We start from the raw sequence: 25,091 nt of genomic DNA on the forward strand, positions 1-25,091 counted from the left end.
GGGGTGAAACTTTTGCCTCAGGCGGCAAATTTCTAGGGGCGGCATCCACCCGTCGGAGGGTGCGGGGAGCCGGCCGCCCAGCTGGAGGGGTAGCGGGCAGGACGGGGGTATTGGGCCTAGCGGCGGGGAGGGGGGTCGGACCCCCCCCTCCCTCGCCTGGGTCCCCGTCCTCCGCTCCCCTCCAGCCTTAAATACATCAGAACTAGCGCAACTCGTAAGAGGCAGTGGGCGGGGAGGACTCACCTCTTCCTCGCTCGATCCAGCGTGCGCTCCACTGACGTCACTTCCTGCACGCCGCCCACTGTATTGTAAATGGACGGCGCTGCAGGAAGGGACGTCAGTGGAGCGCACGCTGGATCGAGCGAGGAAGAGGTGAGTCCTCCCCGCCCACTGCCTCTTACGAGTTGCGCTAGTTCTGATGTATTTAAAGCTGGAGGGGAGCGGAGGACGGGGACCCAGGCGAGGGAGGGGGGGTCCGACCCCCCTCCCCACCGCTAGGCCCAATACCCCCACCCTGCCCGCTACCCCTCCAGCTCGGCGGCGGCAGCAATAATTTTTTTTAAAATTTGCCTCAGGCGGCAAAAAGTCTAGGGCCGGCCCTGACCCCAGTCAAACACAATTATACATTTATATGTCTCTGACATATTCCACAGTGCTGTACAGAGATCACTGATCCATTCCCACCAGTCTCTGCACCAGAGGAGCTTACGTTCTAATGTCCTCGCCACAGCCACACACTATTATTATTATTATACATTTATATAGCTCTGACATATTCCACAGCGCTGTAAAGAGATCACTGATCAGTCTCTGCACCAGGGGAGCTTACACTCTAATGTACTCACCACAGTCACACACAGTGGCGTAACTAAGGAACTTGGGTCCTCAGTGTGAGTTTTACATGGGTGCCCCAGAACTCTATTAATATGGAGCCTCAAACCTACAAAAATACAGCTGCAGTGTCAGAAAGGTGTAATCAGAGTAAGAAAACATTTTGTTAAGGAGTACCACTACTTAAAGGGAACCTAAATTGAGAGGGATATGGCTGTTTCCTTTTAAACAATACCAGATGCCTGGCAGTCCTGCTGATCTCTGTGTCTGCAGTAATGGCTGAATCACACACCCGTAACAAGCATGCAGCTAATCCAGTCTGACTTCAGTCAGAGCACCCGATCTGCATGCTTGTTCAGGGCCTGTGGCTCCAAGTATTAGAGACACAGGATCACCAGGAGAGTCCGGCAACTGGCATTATTTTAAAAGGAGAAATCCATATCCTTCTCAGTTTAGGTTCCCTTTAATGCAAGGGGCGTAACTAGAAACCACTGGGCCCCCCTGCAAAATGTAACTGGCCCTTTTCCACCCCTCCCCTCCAAAAAGAAAAAAAAAACAGAAATTGAAGCAGACAAGGCAAGATATTTAAAAAGAAACAAACAGAAAAAACATATCTACAGTATAGGTAGCCAGGTATAGGTATCACCAGTATAGGTAGCCAGCAGGCCGGGTCCGCCCACAATGCCAAGTGAGGCGACTTCGTCAGGCAACAGAAGTGGCGGCAGAAGTCTGGGGGCAGCACCAAGCAGAAACAGGAAGCGAAGAGAACCTATACTGGGGTCAACTGTACCTGGCTAACCTATACTGGGGGCAACTGTACCTAGCTACCAACACTGGGGGCACCTATAACTGGCTACCTACCTATAGTTAGAGTGTTTTTTTTGGGGGGGGGGGGGGGGCTCACTGCAGCTATAATGCGCGGTGCAAATTGTCAGGTGCTGTGCGATCATTACAAGTGGGGGAAGTGAGGGGGGGGCGCATCCTCACAAGTTTGCCTCAGGCAGTAATAAGTCTACAATCTGCCCTGGTGCCCCAAAATAGGTAGCCAGGCATAGGTGCCCACAGCATAGGTTAGCCAGCTATAGGTGCCCCCAGTATAGATACCTAGGCATAGGTGCCCCCAGTATAGATACCTAGGCATAGGTGCCCCCAGTATAAGTAGCCAGGCACATGTGTCCCAAGTATATGTAGCCAGCTATAGGTGCACCCAGTATAGGTAGGCAGACAAAGGTGCCCCCAGTATTGATACCTAGGCATAGGTGGCCCCAGTATAGATACCTAGGCATAGGTGCCCTCAGTATAGGTAGCCAGGCATAGGTGCCCCAGTATAGGTTAGCCAGCTATAAGTGCCCCCAGAATAGGTAGCCAGGCATAGGTGCCCCCAGTATAGATACCTAGGCATAGGTGCCCCCAGTATAGGTAGCCAGGTATAGGTGCCCTAGTATAGGTCAGCCAGCTATAGGTGCCCCAACATAGGTTACTCAGGTCTATAGGTGCCACGAGTATAGGTAGTCTGGAGGGGTAACAGTGGGCACACAGTGGCAGGGTGGGGGGCCCAACTCCTACCATGTAGATATCCGTCACCACCTGGAATGTGGAAGAGGTGAGTTCCCTGCCCGCTGCTGCTGCTAACATTTCTGGAGGGGGGAGCCAGGAGCCCTAAATGGGGGGCAGAGGTGAGGAAAGGAGGTAGTTGGGCCCCCTCCCCGCAGCTGTGTGCCCACTGCCCCTCTCCTGCCCCTTAAAATGGTCCTAAGTGGGCCCCCTTTCAGGCTTCACAACCCCGGGCACCCCCCTGCTCCTGCATACCTTGCAGAGGCTATTGTTATGCCCCTGAGTCAATGCACATATAGAGGTGTACACCAGCACAGCACCAGTGCAAAGCTATTAAGGTGTATAAAGGAGGGCCCCTAGTGGGCTCCTCTGGTCCAGGTGCCCTAGTGCGGTCGCAACCTCTGCATCCCCTATTGCTACAACATTTTAATACACTATTATTATTATTAAACATTTACATGGCTCTGACATATCCCCCATAGCGCTATACAGAGATCACACTGAGCCATTCCCATCAGTCTCTGCACCAGAGAAGCTTACACTCTAATGTCCTCACCACAGTCACACACTATTATCACACAATCCTTTAGATTGCAAGCTCACAAGGGCAGGGCTCTCTCACCCTTTTGTGTCTTGGACTGTTATTCATTTAATAGCCTGCACTGTGTTATACATTTTATTCATCATGTTACATCTGCTATTGTAATCAGTACCAGTGTTCATATTTGATGTACATCATTGTCTGTATTATTATGTATCCCTTGGTTGTTTTCCTACTTTGTACAGCGCCACGGAATATGTTGGTGCTTTATAAATAAATAAATAATAATAATATTATTACAGTAGAATCTCTTATTGTAGAGGGACCAGGAAAAGTAGTTTACTATATCAGAAGTTTACTATACCAGAGTTGGTCAGACATTGTATATTTATACAGACACATTTGCTGGGACCTGAGGCCTGAGTTCACTATTCGGGATGGCACGAACTATTCGCACTCAAACAGTCCTGGGCCACTTCCCGGGTCGAGGTGGTCCGTCAGTAGTACGGCGATGGCCCGGCAGAGCACGTCCTTGAATGTCGGCGATGGCCATTGGCCAGGCACGCTCTGCACATGGGCACAACCAAAGCAGGGACAAGGTCCTCCAGCACCGAAGGCTGAGACACCAAAGTGCGCCCCTCCATCTCTCCCACCCCAGCAGTCACACACTGATTGCTATTAGACTAAGAGGGCCACAGGGCCCACAACCTCCCCAACACCTTAATATCTAGTTATCTGGCTTGCAGTCACTGCCATGTATCCCCTTTTCTTATTTCTTTCTGCTTCAAACACAATTAGGAATGACAGCCGAATGAATTGTGCGCCCCCTCCTACACTGCGCTCTGAGGCTGGAGCCTCTCCAGCCTATGCCTCGGCCCGGCCCTGGGCACAACCTCACGACTATGTACTTGTGGCATTGTGCACATGCGCAGAGCTTGCCTGGCCACGGGCACGTGATCGCGGACACGCACCACTGGGCCAGTCCAGAAGGAGCCCAGAGGTAGGCTACCCATGGACTGTTCAAGTGCGAACAGTTCATACCATCCATATTTACTATATCCAGAGGTTTACTATCAGAGTTTTCTATAAGGAGATTCTACTGTATACATTTATATAGCACTGACATATTCCACAGTGCTGTACAGAGATCATTAATTTATTCCCATCAGTCGCTGCACCAGAGGAGCTTACACTCTAATGTCCTCACCACAGTCGCATACTATTATTATTATATATTTACAGTATATAGCTCTGTCATTTACCACAACACTGTACAGAGATCACGAATCCTTTCCCATCAGTCTCTGCACCAGAGGAGCTTACACTCTAATGTCCTCATCACAGTCACATACTATTATTATTATATATGTATATGTATATCTCTGACATATTCCACAGTGATGTACAGAAATCAATGACCCATTCCCTCTGCACCAGAGGAGCTTACACTCTAATGTCCTCACCACAGTCACACACTATCATTATTATTATACATTTATATAGCTCTGACCTATTCTACAGCGCTGTACAGAGATCACACTGATCGATTCCCATCAGTCTCTGCACCAGAAGAGCTTACACTCTAATGTCCTCACCCCTGCCACACACAATTATACATTTATATGTCTCTGACATATTCCACAGCGCTGTACAGATATCACTCATCCATTCCCATCAGTCTCTGCACCAGAAGAGCTTACACTCTAATGTCCTCACCCCTGCCACACACAATTATACATTTATATGTCTCTGACATATTCCACAGCGCTGTACAGACATCACTGATCCATTCCTATCGGTCTCTGCACCAGAGGAGCTTACACACACCACAGTCACACACTATTATTATTATTATTATTATTAGAAGTTGTGTACATTGATGAGAGTATGGCACCTTGCCCCTCAGCACCCCCCTCTCTGTGTGACGTGTATTAGGGGTGGTCTCCTCTCCCTCACCCGGGTGGGGTGTTATATAAGCAGCGGGTGAGGCAGGCAGGCACTGGTGCTCCAGGCTGGGAGATGATGACTGGCAGAGAAGGGCCCCCAGGAGCCCCGCGGAGCACAGGTTTTGGCATCCAGGAGATTCTGGGACTGAACAAGGACCCCCCAACCCCCTCTAGGGGGCACCTCCACCCGATTCCCCCCGGGGCACATCTGCTGGCGGCCAGATCAGGACTGGGGCTCCTGGGGGCAACGGCCATCCCCACCTTCTACAGCCAGCCAGGACTGTTACTGGGGGGGCCACAGGGGGCCGCCAGGGGCCACACTCCGGGCAGGGGCAGCCCGGGGGCCGAGGAGGAGGACAGGAACAGCTGCAGCTCAGGTTAGACCCCCAAATCTGTGCGTTACAGGAGGACCGTCATCCACCTGTGTGTCATACCCGTGCTGTCTCTTTGTATTATATATATATATATATATATATATATATAACTGTACAACAAGATGAAAAATATTCAATATTTTGGATATTATTCTTCATAGTCAGTTACATAAAACTGTTTAATACATTACATCGACTCTTGTTTATAATCTGTATACATTTACGGTATCACCCTAACCCTATGTATAAATAATATCACCATAATGTTGTGTAAATCTATATAATCCTTCCTGTCCATATATGAACCGATCTGTATTATTACAGTACAACAGCATGAAAACTACCTGTACATATTTATGTAAAATGTGTCAGTGGTTATTACATAAAAATGTATAAAATATGATTTCATCCTTAGTAAAATCATAGAATGGTATATGAATATTCATACGTCATCAATGGATAAGTGATGATAATAATAATAATATTATATATGCATACATAAATATATATATATATGTATGTGTATATATATATATTTATACATATACATATACAAATGTGTGTGTGTGTGTGTGTGTTCGTAAAGATTAATACATCCGCATGTGTGTAATACTGTTTGATATGCGATATTTAATCATTACTTTCCCACCAATCTCCATTTATGACACTCACTCCCTCATCTCTCTGTGCAGAATAATGGCGAGGGATGGGAGATGCGAGTCGGGCTGTACAATCTCGGTACAATTATTACACCTTCTGCTATATTAGATTGGTAGATCGGAAGGTAGGTAGATGGGTAGATTGGTGGGCAGGTGGATTCCGTAGAAGGTGGAAGCAGAGGGCGGGGGAGGTCCTCTTGTGATTTCTCTTCTCTAGTCTCCTTTGTCGGATGTGATCGGACGATGCGATAAATCAGATCTCCCGATGTCGGTGACCAGTCCTGCTAATTATTCAACAATTCTCATCAGCTTTGTGCGCTAATAACGACCACTTATTGGGCAGGAGGTATTCCCGATGTTCCACCTCCTCTACGGATTGTATGACCAATTTCGACTGTCTGGAGGAGACACAACGCGATCTCTATCCGATCTGCTATAACAAATATAAAGTGTAATCCGACGCAAGATGCAGAAGATAGAAGAAAACAATCTTTTCTGATCCTTGTAACACGGAATTTATCGCCTGCTGATAATCCCGGCCTTATTTAACGGCAAGCGATTACCACACGATTCTCTTTCATCGCAGAAGATGGGCCGACAGCTCTACATACAAGACAGTATGCGCGATGGCCGATCTGTTCGGTATAAGGCCCCTCACCCAGCACACATTACAGATCTATACAGATCATTAAACTCGGACGATGTTATAACAATTCTATGAATAATACTCATCGCAAAGATCACTACAAATCGATGTTGATCTGTACGTGTATGGGAAGACTGGATCTTCATGTCATATATTACAGGAAACAGGAATCAATATACAGCGCAGGGACTGGGTAATATATGCAACATCCTGTGACGTCATACAGAGAGTATATACACCATCCTGTGACGTCATCCCTCTAATGTACAGTAGAGAGACCTGGCATTACGTAACACTTTATAAGCCTTCCAATATACATACACACAATAATAATAGTAATACTAATCATACTGCTGTTATTATTATTAATTTCGCGCATAACTCGCCATTATCTGTATTCTAAAATTTCCAGAGAAGGGACAAGATGACGCAAGATGAGGTCCTTGCATTATATTACAGAATATTATTACTATTGTACAGTAGGTCAGAAGCAACAATACTCCACACAACATCACTTATCTACCCAATATACACAGCAATAACAATACACCTCGTCACCAATACTACAATATCAAGTAACACATATAACACATTTTATAATGCCCCATCAAATCAGGGTGTACTCTTCAGCACACATAAAAGCATTCTATTATTGGGCGGTAAACATTGTTTTTATAACGCACAATACGTATTATTATTATTATTTGCTTTCAAGGACAGGTTTACAATAATGGCGATTTACAGATGTACAGTAGTCGGTAGAGGAGATCATTTCTAGAGGTAAATGGAAATAATCCTGATATACAGAACAGACTGATGCCAGGATTATCAATTAATATAGAGTAGTTCATAATCTCATGAATACACAATAGACACAGAGATAGAAAACGAATAGTGACGTTATTCCGCATAATTCACAGAATCATATTATACAGAATCCAGAATAATCCCAACTAAGGACAGCTCTTGTACCCAGCAGCATATAGTATACTGAATATAATAATCCGTACATAAACTGATTAATCCGACATATATATATATATATATATATATATATATATATATATATATATATATATATATATATATATATATATATATATATACATATATATATATATATATATAGTGTATATATCATGTGTTTTGTAGTATATAATGGTCGGATTATACACGGTTTAATATTGCAGTGTTAACTATTTTTAGAGGTATGTTAGTCTTTCTAACGCTGTAATAGCAAACTGTTTATAATGCGACCACTGAATTTATTATTACCGAATGCAAAATATATACAGAGAATGAAACATATGCGTATTATAAATATCGACAACACACTAAACAATTGAATAAATACAGATATGTTATATTATTATCATCAGTGCATGGATAATAACTGCTTCTTCAACATATTAGATTGCTATGTGGAAAAGTTAGAAACCATTTAATTACACTTTATGGACATTGGAGACAAATGCTTACACTACCTAGCCAATAATCAATTTTATTATAACATATAAGTTCAGAATAATATTATATTATGTTGTAGTGACAAATAATAATAATAATAATTTATAGGGGAGAGATTATATATACTTATGAAATATTGAAAAAAATCTGTGTATTCCAAGATGTTATTTCCTACAAAATAAAATAATCGTGCAAAAATCCTAACATAATGTGCATTGCCATTATACTATATGGATAATGATACTCAATATACACTATGCATTATATTGTACGGATAGTCATAATTATTATACAACATGCATTCATTGTATGGATAAATATATTTATTATACAATATGCAATATGTTGTATGGATATTATAATCAATATACACCGTGCAATAGATTGTATGAATAAATATAATTATTATACACTACGCAATATATTGTGTAGATAATTATAATAATTATACACTATGCATTATATATATATATTATAATCTAAATATACCATGTAATATATTGTATGGATATTTATAATCATTATACACCATGCTATATATTGTATGGATGATTATATTCATTATACACCATGCTTTATATTGTATGGATATTATAACAGAAATATACCATGTAATGTATTGTATGGATAATTATAATCAATATACACCATGAAATATATTTTATCAATAATTATAATCATTATACACTATGCATTCTATTGTATGGACACTATAATAAAAATATAGCATGCAGTTTATTGTATGGATGATTATGATCATTATACAACATGCAATATATTGTATGGGTAATTATAATCATTATACACCATGCATTATATTGTATGAATATAATAGAATATTATATACCATGTTTTATATTGTACGGATAATTATAATCATTATACATCATGCAATATATTGTATGGGTAATTATAACCATTGTACACTATGCATTATATTGTATGAATATTATAATAGAAATATAGCATGCAGTATATTGTATGGATAATTATAATCATTATACACCATGCAATATATTGTATGGATAATTATAATCATTATACACAATGCAATATATTGTATGGGTAATTATAATCATTATACACCATGCAGTATATTGTATGGATAATTATAATCATTATACACCATGCAATATATTGTATGGATAATTATAATCATTATACACCATGCAATATATTGTATGGGTAATTATAATCATTATACACCATGCAGTATATTGTATGGATAATTATAATCATTATACACCATGCAATATATTGTATGGATAATTATACTCATTATACACAATGCAAAATATTGTATGGATAATTATAATCATTATACACCATGCATTTTATTCAATAATCACTATGCACCATGCAATATATTGTAAGGATAATAATAATCTAACGTCAACATCAATCATTTTATATGATAACATTGTGTTTTTGTAAAAGTACTCTCCACTTGTACTGTTATGACATTATATCCTGCAATTAATAACAAAATATATTTATGGCACTACCCCTTGCCTGTACCGTACCGGTATTATACAGAACGGAATATATTGGTGCTTTATAAATCAATAATCATTATTATTTAATAATTATGATTATAATACTACTGATAATAATAATAATAATAATAATAATAATAATAGTATAGTCATAATCATTTTAATAATAAAATTACTATATATATATATATGGCATTACTCATCACCTGTACTGTAGTGACATTATATATAATAATGATGATGATTATAATAACAATAATAATAATAATAATAATAATAGATATGTATGGCATTACTCCATGTACTGTAGTGACATATATAATAATAATAGTAACAATAGATATGTATGCATTTCTGCATTACTCCTCCCTTATACTGTAGTAGCATGATTTATAGAAATAATAATAATAATAACAATTAAAAAAAAATATGCATGCATTACTTCTCCCCGTACTGTAGTGACATGATATATAATAATAATGAAGAGGATGATGTTGTTGTTGATAATAATAATATTAGTAATAATAATAATGAATGTGTATGGCCCTGCACTGTAGGCAGGTTTTGCTCAGGACTCTGCAGATCACAGCACAGTAGAGCTCATGTTCTTCTGTCCTTACCATGAGAATCCCCTCTGATCATTCTCTAGTCTAGTGGCAGATCTGTGAGGTCCATTCACAATGAATCTATGTGATACTTATGAGCTTAAATTGCCTGCAGTAGTGAGAGATTACATTTTAGGTTGTGCACCTGAGCTGACCAACTGGTGACCTTTCAGGCAATCGATCATTCAAATCGGCTTCCTGATTGGCCATGGATTGCTTGGCAGAGCAACAACAAAACACACGAGTGAAGGTTCTGCCATTCGACTCTCTGTTTCATGAAGGTTCCAGAGGATATCCTGTAGCACTTGATCGGTGGATTGAACACAGTGCGACACTCAAAGGACTGATTGATATTCAGCAGCACATCCAATCGTTTATCAGTTGATTTCAGAAAAAAGGATTTCGAACCAACAGAGAATATGACTATTTTGAGTGGCTTGCTTGTCCATCAGGAGTGAATACTGGCTCAAGGCCTGACCTAATGGGCAGAAACGTTCACCACAAAACTGCTTGTGTGAAATTAACTGGCTTTTGTGTCCATTAAAATCCATCACATTTAATTTTCCAATCACTGTTTGTACTTGTTACACCTTCAATCTGGTTATGAAAAGTTGGGCTCACATCATAAGCGTAGCAATAACCCCACTGCAGCGGGGCCCAGGAGGCTTTGAGGGGCCCTCCTCCTCCCTCTACTCAACCGCAAGTGCGGCCAATTAGCAAAGAAACCTCCCCATTTGCTCACAAAAACCATGTGCAGGAGAGTGTGTGATTTTTTTTCCTGCTCCGAGATGCTGCTTTACAGCAGACCAATCTCTGCTGCCATTGGCTGGCTCCCGATCACGTAGGGTTCTGGGACCAAGGGGGCCCCATGCTATCATTTTTTCAGTGGGCCCTATTAATGGATAAAAGTTAACTAAAATTCTAAATACCACATATAATTCCAGTAATTACTATCAAATAGCAATACAAAGGACTTTTTTTCATCTTTTCATGTTTTATGTGGAGAAAATATGACATTTACAGAGAACAGTTTTAACTGTGGGCATTACTATGGAGGACTGTGCCCTGCACATCCAGCATACAGAAACAGTCTTCACTGGCTGTAATCCGGCAAGTAAAATGTGTTCAGAATGATAGAAAGCAGAAATATAGCCTCAAATGTGTGTAAATAATCATCAGCTGCAGCTCTGTGTGCCTGATCCTGTGTGTGTGTCTCTCTCTCTCTTTAAAGTAAATAGTTTACAGCCAGGGAGATCTCATTCTGGGGGGGGGGGGGGGGGGGAAGTACAGGTCCTTCTTTTCAGACCCTTCTCTGTATCTAAAAATCCCTCGTCATCTGTTCTCATATGATCTGTGAGAAAGCAGGCAGGGCATAAACAAACAGTAAATGATTCCTCTGTGAATAGTGACAGAGCAGTGTAACCTATCTACATGGTATAGCGCTAGCCTCTATGCCGATACAAATTGTTACAAATGACTGGTAAGCAAGGCATTTTTTTTCCACACAGGCTGTGCTGAGATGCCTCTGAAAAGCTTTCTAGTGTTGTTGGCTAAAAGCTCTGTAGGTATGTGGGGTTTACAGAAGGACAGTTTGATAGTTGTTCTTTAAGTCTAGTTATGTTGCTGGATCACATTCTGTACTTCTGTGATGTTCATGAGTTCCACCATAAGCCATAAGTACAGTACATATATTTCTCCTCCGGCACATTGACTGGACCCAGACATGACCACCTAAAGCACCTGCATAGATGGAAACCGCTTCCTTATTGCCAGCACAGGTGTCTTTGCTCTTCCATCTCCTATTTCTTTCTTTCATCTTCAGCTGGAGGGTTTCCACCAACTTATTGCCTTGTCTCTGGAATGTGAGTGGAAGCTGGAGAAGACAGAGGAAACCCAAACAAATATGAGGAAAACATGAAATCTCAGTGCAGCAAGAGCCGTAGCTGGGAACTGCAAGACCAGACAAAGTACAAACGATCATTAACCCTCTACACTAAAAGCACACTCACAGCAAGCTGGAACTCTAGTAGCAAGAAAACACAGATTTTGCCAAAATGGAGACTCTTAGCTTCGAAAATTGACAACAGCGATTTGGTACTGGACCAATTCCCCAGCAACAGGCCAATGTTTCAGACAGGAATATGAATTTGAGCAGAGTGCAAAGACCTAGGGGTTGATTCACTAAGAGAAATAGCTTGAATAACCTCCTGTTACTCGCGCTACTTGATCTGCGTTAAAGAGACTCTGTAACAAAAAAAAAAAATCCCCTAGGGAGTACTCACCCCGGGAGGGGGAAGCCTTAGGGTCCCAATGAGGCATCCCCCATCCCTGTAGCTGCAGGCAGTACATTGCTGTCTCCCCCGAAGCGTTCTGGAATCTTCCCCTAACAAGCCTGAAACCTTCCCTGGCTCCAGCGGGGGAGCTGTTGTGGCTCTCAGCACGGAGATAGGTGGAAATAGCCGATCTCTGCCGGGTCCGCTCTACTACGCAGGAGACTTGCATCTGCGCAGTACAGCGGCCCGACAGAGATCGGCTATTTCCGCCTATCTCCGAGGCGGAGAGCCGATACTGCACTGCACTATTCGGAGGGGCACAGCGAGACCGCCGTGGGACACAGAGGAGGACAGGGGAAGCTTTGATCCGATCTGGAGGCTTCCCCCACCCGAGGTGAGTACCCCCCAGGGGAACTTTCTTTAGTTACAGGTTTTCTTTAATTGTCAGAGTTTGCACGCTACAAGCATTAGTGGGCGTGTAGCGCGTGTAATCAACCCCAGTGACAGGAGCGCAGGCTAAGCTGCTGTATTGCACAATAGCGAGCGCTAGTAACTTTACGCCAGCTCCACTCCTCCGCCCTGAGCCCCTCCGGGTCCACTCACGTTACAGGACGTGATCCCCGCACTCTGGTTCGTCCTTTAAGGTGAGTGGACCCGGAGGGGCTCAGGGTGGAGGAGTGGAGCTGACGTAAAGTTACTAGCGCTCGCTATGGTGCAATACAGCAGCTTAGCGTGCGCTCCTGTCACTGGAGTAGATTACACGCTATGCGGCCACTAGCGCGCATAGTGAGCAAACTCTCACAATTAAGGCACAATGATGAAATAGCACAGGTAACAGGAGGTTGTTCGCGTTATTTCTCTTAGTGAATCAACCCGCTTTTCTCTTAAAGGAAACCTGAACCAAGTAAAATGATTTAAAATAAACACATGCTCTACCTGCAAATAAATATAACATACTTACCTCGCCGTCAGTTCCTCTCAGAGGCTCACCATTTTCTTCTAACAAAGATCCCTTCCAGTTCTGACAAGATTTTGTCAGAACTGAAATATATAATTATATCTGTCAGTTACATATCAGTTTCTGTCAGTTATAGCTGAAATGACAACTGATGTGCAAGGTAATGTCCATGTTTCTCTATGGCTCAAGTGGGCAGTATTACAGTGTGCTGACCAGGAAGCTGGTATGGGGTAATGGCCATTTTAAAATGGAGGACGGAGAATTCCATCGATCACAGTGGACAAACAGGACGCGGGATACGAGAAAGGGGTTGATAAGCAAACACCACGGGAGGTACGTATGACCTATGTATGTTTATTTTGACTTTCAATTTTTCAGTTCAGGTTTGCTTTAATAAACTAGCATGCACTGCTTCAAAAAGTTTGTGCGATTCCTTCTGCCATGATAAAACTAGGTTTCACTGCAGCATCTTGATTGGCTGTATCTGTATGAACATTTCCTGCAGTGATTGCACTCTGCCTTTTACTGTAATCCTGGACGTGTTATGGTTTTCTTGAAAGGAATGTGTAGCATACTTAGCTTCATGCTTGGTGTCAAAATACGTACCAGTTTGTCTTTTTGAAGTACAAACGTATATTTGTTTCCCACCTTTCATTTAATTGCCTTCTTTTGGAGTCAGCTTTTATCTTCTTGGACATTTTGGGATTGTTGACATTTTTAATTTTCGCCCATTGAGAAACCAGCTGAAGTAGTAAACCCTGCACCCTGGTGATGAGATGTCAATACGCGGGTCACAAATTTGAAGTGCATTATGGGAGATGTAGTTTATGGGCAATGTGGGCTTTAAATTATCATAAACCTCATACTAGACAGTCATTTGAAGGTCTTGTGGGCAACATAAAATGGCAAGTTGGGCCAGATTCAACTTGTGGACCTTGAGTTTGACACCTGGGATCTAAGTTGTTAGGAGGTTATAGTGATGCCAGAACAATTCGGCAGGTGAACAGTACATGCTGTTTACGTCCGCCCTATACTTTCCCACAGTTCTATTCTTTGACCCTTCACCCTGAAGTTAGGTGGGACAGGACGGCCAATCCGACCTGGTCATCACCCGGGTCACTCCTTATATAAAAGGCACGATCCCGGCGCCCATTTTTCACTCGTCTTTAGTCAGTGCAGGGAGAGGTGCTGCTGCTGATACAGGGACAGCGTTAGATAGGCTGTGTTGTGATATTGTGCTGTGTAGATGCTTCCTAGGTGCTCTGCTCCTTGTAGTACACGAGTTAGGGAACCCCAATAGTCCTTTTGAGGACTCTTCCTATTAGTCATTTTGTGGACTTACATTGACCCTGCTGTTCTGATATATATTTTGTTGTTGCATTGTGGTATGTTGTGGTGTGTGTTATAGCAACACAACACCCGTATACAGTGTAATGTGTGACTGGCTACATCACCATTCCAGCCCACTGTCACTGTGCATAAGTGGTTGATTGACTGACCCCCACACAGTGTCACTCTTGTCGCCTAACTTGTGCGTTCATTTCTGTGATATCAGACAGTCAATGGGCTAATTCACTAAGACAAATAGCATGCCTTATCAGAGTTAACACTCCTTATCAGTGTTAACGTGCCTTATCCGAGTTAACACGCCTTATCAGAGTAGTATAGCGAGCGCTACAAACTTATGCCTGCTAATTGGCAATGACAAGAGCTCCACTCGTCCTGTTGGCCCAATAGGCTGCCTGTCAAGTTTCCTGTCAAGTGACAGGCAGCCTATTGGGCCAATCAAAGTGCGGGGATAATGTCCTTTAAACTGATTGGACCCGCTGGGGCTCAGGGCAGGACGAGTGGAGCTTTCGTCATTGCCAATTAGCAGGCATACATTCGTAGCGCTCGCTATGCTACTCTGATAAGGCACACAAACTCTGATAAGGTGTGTTAACTCTGATAAGGCACGCTACTTGTCTTAGTGAATCAAGCCCAATGTCTTCCTTATTTAAAAAAAATACGGTGTCACAGACATTTGTGTCACTAAGTGATTATCATACAGTGTTACCAACACACCTGTGTCACCTAACCATACTGTGAGTTTTGTCTGTGATATCAGACAGTCCGTGTGTCACGAAGTGTCACAGACATTTTGGACAAGATTGCTTTTGATGAGACAGCTAAGTCGCAGTCAGTCGCAGGGAAGTAACCATCAGTGACATCATCCCGTACAGGTGTCAAACACCCAAACACCAGGCCCGCAGGCCAAATGCAGCCCTCCTTTCCTTTTTATGTGGCCCTTGAGAGCTTCCAATGTACATAGTTGTAATAAGCAAAAGAAAGACTGTGCATAGCCTTCCTGTCAGGAGGAGCACACCAGTGACAGTGTTTCTGATTAAAATGTCAGTTTGAGGCGGTGTGCAGCAATAACTCATGGGACAACCATGATTAGCATGGGGCTTCCACCTTGGATCCAAACTCAACCCCTGCTGTAACCGGTAAGACAAACTAGCCCCCCCCCCCCCACACACACACACACACACCATCTCCCCACATAGCAGAGTAGGGCAGCAGAACTGTGTAATATTTACCTGCTCCAATGATGCGCCATGTCTCTTCTGTTCTTACTGGCAGTTGCACGCTCTGTGCTTCCATACCTCCCTCTCCCGATCATGTGACTGACATACTACAGGAGCCAGAGGTATGCAGCAAAGAGCATGTGGCTGTCAAGAAGATCAGAAGAGACCCAAAGCAGACTTGAGCTGGATTTGCCCCAAGGCCACACAGGCCGTGGCCTAGGGCGCAGAGGGGGAAAGGGCGGCCTGGCATTGGGGCAGTTAGCAGCCCCATGCCACTGTAAAGACCATAGAACTGGTCCGCAACCACTGCCGCCTGCAGCGGTTGCCCGGACTTACGGATCTTGCGAGGAAGCCAGGGAGTAAAGGTGGGGAGGAGTCATCTGCCTACCTATTCTAAGGGGGTGGGTCTATTTATCTGCCTATGCTAAGGGGGGGGGGGATTAATCTGGCTACCTATACAGTAAGGAGGGGGGGGGGGGGTCATCTGACTACTTGATTTGAAAGGGGAGGGTATCTGGCTACCTTTACTGAAAGTGTGTGTGTGTGTGTGTGTGTGTGAGTCTTGCTTTCTGGGGTTAAAGTGTGTGTGTGTGTGTGTGTGTGTTGGGGGGCGGGGGGGTGGGTGGGGGGGGGGAAGTTGGGGGGTGATAGTGGGCCCTGGGCAGTAAAAAAAATATAAATCCAGCCCTGAAAGGAGCACTGGGGCAGGTGTATATTAAATTATTCTACTGAACTACTCTGCAGAAGGGAGAGGAGCGGGCCTCCATGGCCGCTATAGTTATGCCACTTTGTTTTAGACTGTACAGTAAATACTAAATCTTAATAAACAATTTGACCCGTGACTTAGACTATGTTTTACATTTTGGTACCTTATGTAATTGTGTTTGACACCCCATGGGCTAGAAGGAAGTGGGAGGCAGTGGGCATTGATGATATTTTGTATACTGGTGTATACCATTGTCTGTATTATTTTGTACCCCATGTTTGTTTCTTACTTTGTACAGTGCCACGGAATATGTTGGCGCTTTATAAATCAATAATATTTGCAGTTTGCAAACTACACTCTGCATTTTAAACTATAAAACAGAGCAGAGCTAAATAACCTTTGAACTTTTCTGCAGTAAACAACCAAGAAACAGCGAGAGACAGGTTGAGATAAATGGTCCGGAAAAATATGCATAAAATATGTATTTTGTGTGGAATATTTTGCCCTTGATCCGCCTCCTCCATACCACTGCCCTGGCTTGGGTACACTTTGTACACCTTTTTTTTTAAGGAATTGTAACTGCAGAGATGCCCTGAAGGCTTCAGAAATAAGCCTGGCCATTAAAGTCAATGGGTCTCGCTGTAAACAATCGGATGGCAGACGTCAGTGGTAATGTTCGTGAATGTATCTGCAAACATGATATCACTATGTTCGGCCATCCCTAGTCACAAACTTTATCTGGTACGCAGAGCTTGGGACCAATACACCACATAATACCAATATCCAAGAGTGGCAGAGGCAAAAGATACCTAATACTAAAATGCATGTGTGGGGAGGGGCCTAAAGGCAACCTAATACTAGTAAGGGGGGGGGGGGGGGATTGGTAGGACAAAAGGGCCTGATGAAGCAGGATCAAACCTGGGAAACGCATTGCATTGTCCCCCGCAGTATGTACTGTAAATAAACTTGTTGTATTTGACAAATACATTGGCAATTTTTGTGTTTGCTTGGTGGAGGTCCACCACTGCCTCCTCATATTTTAAACTTTTTAGATACTTTTATCCTTTTGGCGCCTCTGTATCCATACTACACCATGTGTACTGTACCGCTAGACTAGGTGTACACATGGGTTTAAAGGACTAATAGACCCATGTGTACTGTAATACTAGACCCACGTGGGAAGGGGCACATACTTTTTCTCACCCATGTAACGTTCTTACAGAATGTTGACGTTCTCATTAAACCAATTGATTGCATTACAGTGTTTTCTGCTCTCTGTAGACTCTGAGGAGATTTCATCCACTGACAGAAAACTGAACAAATCCCTCAACCAAAACAAGAAGAGGAAAAAGAGGCGGCACAGGTACCACGCTTCATCCATCCACGTGTCCATCAGTCCATCCATCCATCCATCCGCCAATCCATCCAACACCAGCCTGAATGTCATGGTGGGTGAAAGCCAGGACCTCACTGAGAATGTGACAGTTCAGATTATTTCTGATTTATATAGCGTCAGCATCTTCCGTGGTGCTGTATAACAGAATACAGGTTATAACAATACAAAATAAACAATACAAAACAATGATACAAGACAATGACAATGGTGGAGTACAACTGAAGCAGTGAACAAATCAACTACATATATTTACATAGGGGTGGGAGGTATGCACACACATTACACAGCATTGTGAGACAAAATGGGAGGAGAGCCCTGGCTAAAAGGCCTCATCGTCGAAAGGTTTAAGGCACAGGACCATAGGTAAGGGGAAGCTGTATATGGAGTGGTAGAAATGGTGGTCAGTGGCCAAAGTGTCCTAGTTAGGAGAGTATGCTTGCCCGAAGAGGTGAGTTTTCAGGTTCCACCTTAATAGGGTAAGTGTGAGTGAGTTGCGGATGTGTTGCGGGAGAGTGTTCCAGAGGAGGGCAGAGGATTGAAAGAAGTCTTGTAGGCGGGAGTTAGAAGAGGTGGCCAGAGAGGAAGACAGGAGAATATTGTTAGCAGAGTAGAAATTGTGTGTATCTGGAAATAAGTTTATTTAGATAAGAAGAAGCTAGGTTGTAAAGAGCTTTGTAGGTGAGAGTAAGGATTTTAAATTGTATCCTTTGTGTAACTGGCAGCCAGTGAAGGGACTGACAGAGGGGTATAGGGCTGGAGAAGCAGGAGGAGGGGTCATGCAGTCATCCAGCAGAGTTCACGATGGACTGTAGCGGGGCTAAACGGTTGGCAGGGAGGCCGCAGAGCAGAGAGTTGCAATAGTCAAGTTGTGAAATAATCAGGGCATGCACCAGAAGTTTGGTAGTGACCGGTGAGAGAAAAGGGCAGATGCGGGAGATGTTTTTTAGATGGAGGCATCAACAGTAGGATAATTTGTCCATGTGTGGTTTGAATGAGAACCTCAAGTCCAGTGTTACACCTAGGCAGTGAGCCTGAGGGACAGGCTTTATTGAAGTATCATCAACAGAAATAGTGATGTCAGATGGGGATATTGAATTGTGAGGTGGGAAGATTACAATTTCAGTCTTGTCCATTCTGAATTTTAGAAAACGGGAGGACATGAAGGAGGAGATTGCATTGAGACTGTCAGGGACACGAGCTGTTAGGAGTATACAAGTCAGGAGCTAAAAGGTAGATTTGGGCATCGCCAGCGTATAGGTGATATTGGAAGCCAAAGGCACTGATGGGCTGACCAAGACCATAAGTATAGATAGAGAAACAGAGGTCCTAGGACTGAGCCTTGGGGAACTCTAATAGTGATGGAGTTGGAGATGAGGTGCTGCAGGAGTGAGCGACTCTGAAGCTCCTATCTGTGAGGAAAGCCAGGAGAGAACAAGACCCAGAATACCCATGGATGAAAGGATTTGGAGAAGGAAAGGGGGTCCACTGTGTCGAAAGCAGAAGAGAGATCTAGGAGGATGAGAACAGAGTAGGCCTTAAGATTTAGAAGTTGCCAGGTTGTTGGTTACTTTGAGTAGGGCAGTTTCAGCAGAGAAGCTGGGGTGGAATCCAGATTGTAGCTCATCATCAAACAGAGAATAAGTGGAGAGGTGACGGACTAAGTCAGAGTAGAGATTGCGCTTAAGTAGTTTGGAAGAGAAGGGGAGGAGAGAGATAGAGCGCTAGTTGCGTAGGGAAGAGGGTTCAAGAGAACGTTTTATTTTTTTTAGTATAGTCGTTATGATGGCTTGTTTGAGTGTGAATGGAAAGGTCTCTTGGTGAGAGAAAGGTTGAAGAGGGAGGTTAAGGTAGGTGAGACGGTAGAGGATCGGTGAGTAATGAGGTTAGAGGGAATGGGGTCAAGGGGTCATGTAGTGAGATGAGATTTAGAGATGAGAGAGGAGACAGTGAGTTCAGATAGTGGTGAGAAGATGGTTAGAGAGGATATAAGGTTTGAGGTTTGTATGGAGAGAGGAGTCTGCTGGGAGCTTTCCCTGATGTTAGTGATTTTTTTCTTAAGAAGGAGACATAGTCCTCGGCTGAGATGCAGTGAGTGGGAGGTAGAGGTGGTGGCCGGTGGAGGAAGTTGAAGGTAGCAAAGAGTTGTTTAGGGTTGGAGGACTGTGAGGAGATTAGGGAGGAAAATTATGAGTATATGGCTGCTAAGAGGGACTGCCAGATTATTTGCAGAGCCTCTTTGTAGTTCTGGAAGTGCTCAGGCAAATCAATGTTTGACCAGCGCCGTTCAGCTATCCGGTAGCAATGTTTCAGTAGTTTGGTCTCCTCATCAAGCCATTCTGGAGATCAAACTACTGAAATGGTCTACCATCGCCAGGTTGATGGGCCCAGCGACGGTAGATCATGTAGGAGGGAACCATAGAGTCAAAGGCTGAAGTTAAGGTGTTGTGATAATGAGAAGCTGCTAGCTCAGGGTCTGTAAAGGAGCGCAGAGTAAGTACATATCCGGCCTTTGATATGAGCGACCGGAGCGGTCGCTCAGGGCGCCGGCTTCCAAGGGGGCGCCTATAGGTGGATGCCTATACTGAGGGCACCTACACCTGATTTCCTATACTGGGGGCACCTATAGCTGGCTACCTTTACTGAGGGCTCCAACACCTGGCTACCTATACTGGAGGCACCTATGCCTGGCTATCTATGGGGGGATGGAGACCTTCAACTGACTTCCTATACTGGGGGCACCTATGCTTAGCAATCTATGTTGAGGGCACATACACATGTGATCCTATACTGTGGGCACCTATACATGGCTACCTACCTATACTGAGTCTGAGGGCTCTTGGGGGGGGGGGGGGGAATAGCCGCAAATTCTGGTTTCTAGTGGGAAACACTGGTGGCTGGTTAGCTGTGTGGGAAACAGTGATGGCTGGTGGGGTGAGAAACACTGGTGGGGTGTGTGAGTGCATCGGAAATACTGGTGACTGGTGGGTGGAGTGGATGGGGTTTAAACACTGCTCACTAGTGGGGAGGGTGGGTATGAAACACTGCTGGCTGGTGGGTTGGGGGGTGGGTAGGAAACACTGTTAGTACCTGGTACCTTAACCTCCCTCCCACACCTCGAGGCACCCTTCTGTCGCTGTGTTCCTCCCATAAGGCAGAGTCACAGGTGCGACGGTTGATACAGCTACACACTCAGATATTACAGCCTAGTAGAGTAAATACATGGAGATTTACAATCACTGCTATAAAAACATCATGGGCTCAGTGCATTCTGGGAATACTTTATTATGGGAGGTGGTCTTAGTCTGCTCCGTCCACAATATATCAGCCACCAGTGTTGCTCTCCACGGCCTCGTGATCACGGGTAACCAAAGGAAAATAGTATACATTTAAATGCCGTAAATGACAGTTAATGTATTTACCGCATTTACATGTATACTTTTTTCCTTTGAAACTTTCTTTGAAACTTTAAAATCAATTTTCTCGAAAACTATAAGGTCGTTTTGAAAAAAAAAATCCTCTTCTTCTACTTTACATATGCTGCAAAGTTGGTGTTTATATCATGTAAGGGGGCTCTGCTATTAACCGCTAAAGTCGACGGGTTTTTAATCACGTATACTTTTTTCATTTGAAACTTTAAAATCGATTTTCTCAAAAACTATAAGGTCTTTTTGAAATAATCAGTTGTAGCCACTGATCACTTTTATAATCCATGCAATTTTGGTGATTGTAGCATGTATTGGGGCTTTGCTATTAGCGCTAAAGTCAAATCCGTGATCACAGATTCTACATTTAATCACGGCTAAAATCCGAGTCAAATTCGAAGCTCCGATTGAAATTTGGATCACGATCATGGCGTATCCGGATTTCGATTCTGCCTGGCTGGATTTACTCGAATTCGTGATTGAGGGTATCTGAGCATCACTGTCAGCCACACCCCAGTCTATACATGCTGCATCCATTTTCATCATATCCCTCTGATGATTCCATTCCAAGATTGAATTCCTGTTTCCATTAGCCCCAACTGATCTGCCCAATTAATTTGCCCCAACCAATCTGCCCCAATTAATTTGCCCCATCGATCTGCCCCAACCAATCTTCCCCAACTGATCTGCACAACCAATCTGCCCAATTGATTTTACGCAATCGATCTGCTCCAGCCGATCCGCCCCAGCTTTCCCTCCCCCTATCTTTGTTCTACATATTTAACACATCCTTATGCACAGTACACACATAGCTCCATTTGGTGATCACACTGAATACGCAGAATGAAGGGAGCAGACTTGTAATGGATTCTCGGATCAGACTAGGTGATCAGGACCTTCTCATTTACTCATTACTTACCGATCAAGTCCCACCCATGTTTAACTAATTGGTCCATTTTCAAGCTTCATATTTTTGTATACAAATGTACTGTATATACTCACATATAAGCCTAATTTTTCAGCATTAAAAATGTGCTGAAAAGTTACCCCCTAGGCTTATATGCAAGTCAGTGGAGCATGGTGGAGCATGCTTTGTTAATGGCAGAGGAGCATAAAAGATTGTGCACTAGTGATCCTGCTCTTACCGGTTGCTCCCTGCTGTGTCCATGCCCCTCCTCCCCATCCCTAGCAACATGGTGTGCAGAGTGTGCTGTTTAAGACTACCTGTGTCCGCTGTTTGTGGAGCGGAGCTTGCAAGCAATGTGTCAGTGGTGCAATGATCGGGGATTCTTCCTGTGTGGCAATCACTGTGTCTCATATCTGTAATGCCATATAGTGGCTTCTTGAGACACAGCTGTATGATCCTGTAGCATATCTGTCTATGGGAAGGGGGGCTGACTTTACTGGGGAACATCTGGCTACTGTGGAGGGGGCTTACACGCAAGTCAATCATTTTTTCATGGTTTCTGAGGGAAAAGTGGGTACCTCGGCTTATATACGGGTTGGCCTATATGCATGTATATACGGGTACATAACTCTGCATGAACTCGGAAATATTTGCGTTTCATTGATCAACCCTAACTTACTCCAGAACCTGGAGATTGTTTCCATACTTTGCTCAGATAACGGAATTCATATACTAAGCAGGATCTCGACTGCATGGCTATACGAGCAGACACATGGCAGAAAAAGTTTAATGTAGATAAATGTAAGGTCGTGTACCTCGATCGTGCCAATCGTAGATCAACATATAAGCTAAATAGTATATTATGGCATATAAGACGACTTTTTAACCTCTGAAAATCTTCTGAAAAGTCAGGGGTCATCTTAAACACTGGGTGTCAGGCGCCGGGTGTCAGTACATGTGCCAGGCTGACCTGTAAATTGTGGTATCGGGTGCTGCAGTCATCGGGGAACCATTGCAGGCATCAGGCTCTCCGTTTTAAAGAGACTCTGAAGAGAGTCTAAATTCACATTTTTCTATTTATGTTAACCCATTCAGGTTCCGTGGTTTTCACGAGAGAAATGTTCACCTCCCATTCATTAGCCTATAACTTTATCACTACTTATCACAATGAACTGATCTATATCTTGTTTTTTCCGCCACCAATTAGGCTTTCTTTGGGGGGTACATTTTGCTAAGAGCCACTTTACTGTAAACGCATTTTAACAGGAAGAATACGAAAAAAATGGAAAAATTCATTATTTCTCAGTTTTCAGCCATTATAGTTTTAAAATAATACATGCCTCCATAATTAAAACTCACGTATTGTATATGCCCATATGTCCCGGTTATTACACCGTTAAAATTATGTCCCTATCACAATGTATGGCGACAATATTTTATTTGGAAATAAAGGTGCATTTTTTCCATTTTGCATCTATCACTATTAACAAGTTTAAAATAAAAAAAAATATAGAAATATTTCATCTTTACATTGATATTTAAAAAGTTTAGACCCTTAGGTAAATATTTACATGTTTTTTTTTTTTTTATTGTAATGGTTTTTTTTATTTATAGTAAACATTTTATTTGGGTAGTTTTGGGAGGGTGGGGGGTAAACAATAGATTTATAATGTAAATGTGTGTTGATTTTAATTTATTTTCATTTTCAGGTGTAGTTTTACTTTTTGGCCACAAGATGGCGGCCATGAGTTTGTTTACATGACGTCACTCTAAGCTTAACACACGCTTAGAGTGGCGCATCGGGCAGGGAACGGCCAGAAAAGGCGCAGCTTCCGAGAGAAGCTGTCGCTTTTTCAGCGGGGGAGAGGAATCAGTAATCGGGCTTCATAGCCCGATATATTGATTCCCTGACTACCGAATCCGCGGCCGGGAGTGCGCGTGCACGCGCGCGATCGGCCGCGGGGGCGCGCGGTAGCGCACATGGTTTCTGGACGCAGTTTCTACGTCCAGAAACCAAAATAGGTTAAGCACTATAGCTAGTGCTAAACCGCTGCATCTCCGCAGCAAAACGAGGGGTTTATACCCCCAAAATCCCCTGCGCAAAATCCACGACTTTCTTGGTCGAGGATTTTGCTGCCCATGGAGGTAGAGCAGGGGTCCCCAAACATTTTGGGTCGAGGCCCGGATCAACATACTTCAGACTGCTGGGGGGCCGGAGTATGCATATAATGATGTAAAATTTAAAAATCACGGATGCCATCTTGGCTATGTTATAATTTCCGGGTCACCCCTGTCTTCTCTGATAGAGAAGTGCATCACTGAATGAAGCAGGAAGAGGAAGTGACAAGCATGGCCATTGCAAGAGGCTCCTCCAGAGGGGTCATAGCACGACTTTGTTGGAAGTCATCTGGCTTAAAGGCATACCCATGAGAGGTGCTCGGAGTCCCTTTAAAAGTGACTTGATTAACCCCCTTGCCATTATGATTCTTTTTTCGGATTTTAGGATCTAAAAGCGGTGCAATTTTTTTGCACCCTTTCAGACCCTAAAACCTGAAAAAAAAAATCATACAGCCACAGAGGTCTTCAGCAGTTCCAGCAATCACTCACCCCCCTGGCTCCAGCGCTGCAGTTTTCCCTCCATCCTCCGGGTGGCGCTGCAACCTCATGACAACAGCCGCGATCTCACCAGGGGGAAGCAGAGCCTCGGAGGAGCGGAAGAAAAATGGCGGCCAATGTCGGGATC

At 43.5% G+C, this 25,091-nt stretch overlaps 1 protein-coding gene across 2 annotated transcripts in view; it reads left to right on the top strand.

The window, feature by feature from the left end:
- Window positions 1–4,943: 4,943 nt before the first annotated feature.
- Window positions 4,944–25,091, top strand: part of VSX2 (visual system homeobox 2) — a 50,122-nt gene continuing 29,974 nt past the window's right edge. For both annotated transcript variants that reach the window (XM_068252207.1, XM_068252208.1), the window contains exons 1-2: window positions 4,944–5,249; window positions 17,905–17,986. In XM_068252207.1, coding sequence (XP_068108308.1) covers window positions 4,946–5,249; window positions 17,905–17,986 — 386 coding nt within the window. In that variant the 5' untranslated portion in view covers window positions 4,944–4,945. The remainder of the gene's footprint in view (window positions 5,250–17,904; window positions 17,987–25,091) is intronic.

This window comes from Hyperolius riggenbachi, chromosome 9, assembly GCF_040937935.1.
Source record: "Hyperolius riggenbachi isolate aHypRig1 chromosome 9, aHypRig1.pri, whole genome shotgun sequence".
Lineage (NCBI taxonomy): Eukaryota > Metazoa > Chordata > Amphibia > Anura > Hyperoliidae > Hyperolius > Hyperolius riggenbachi.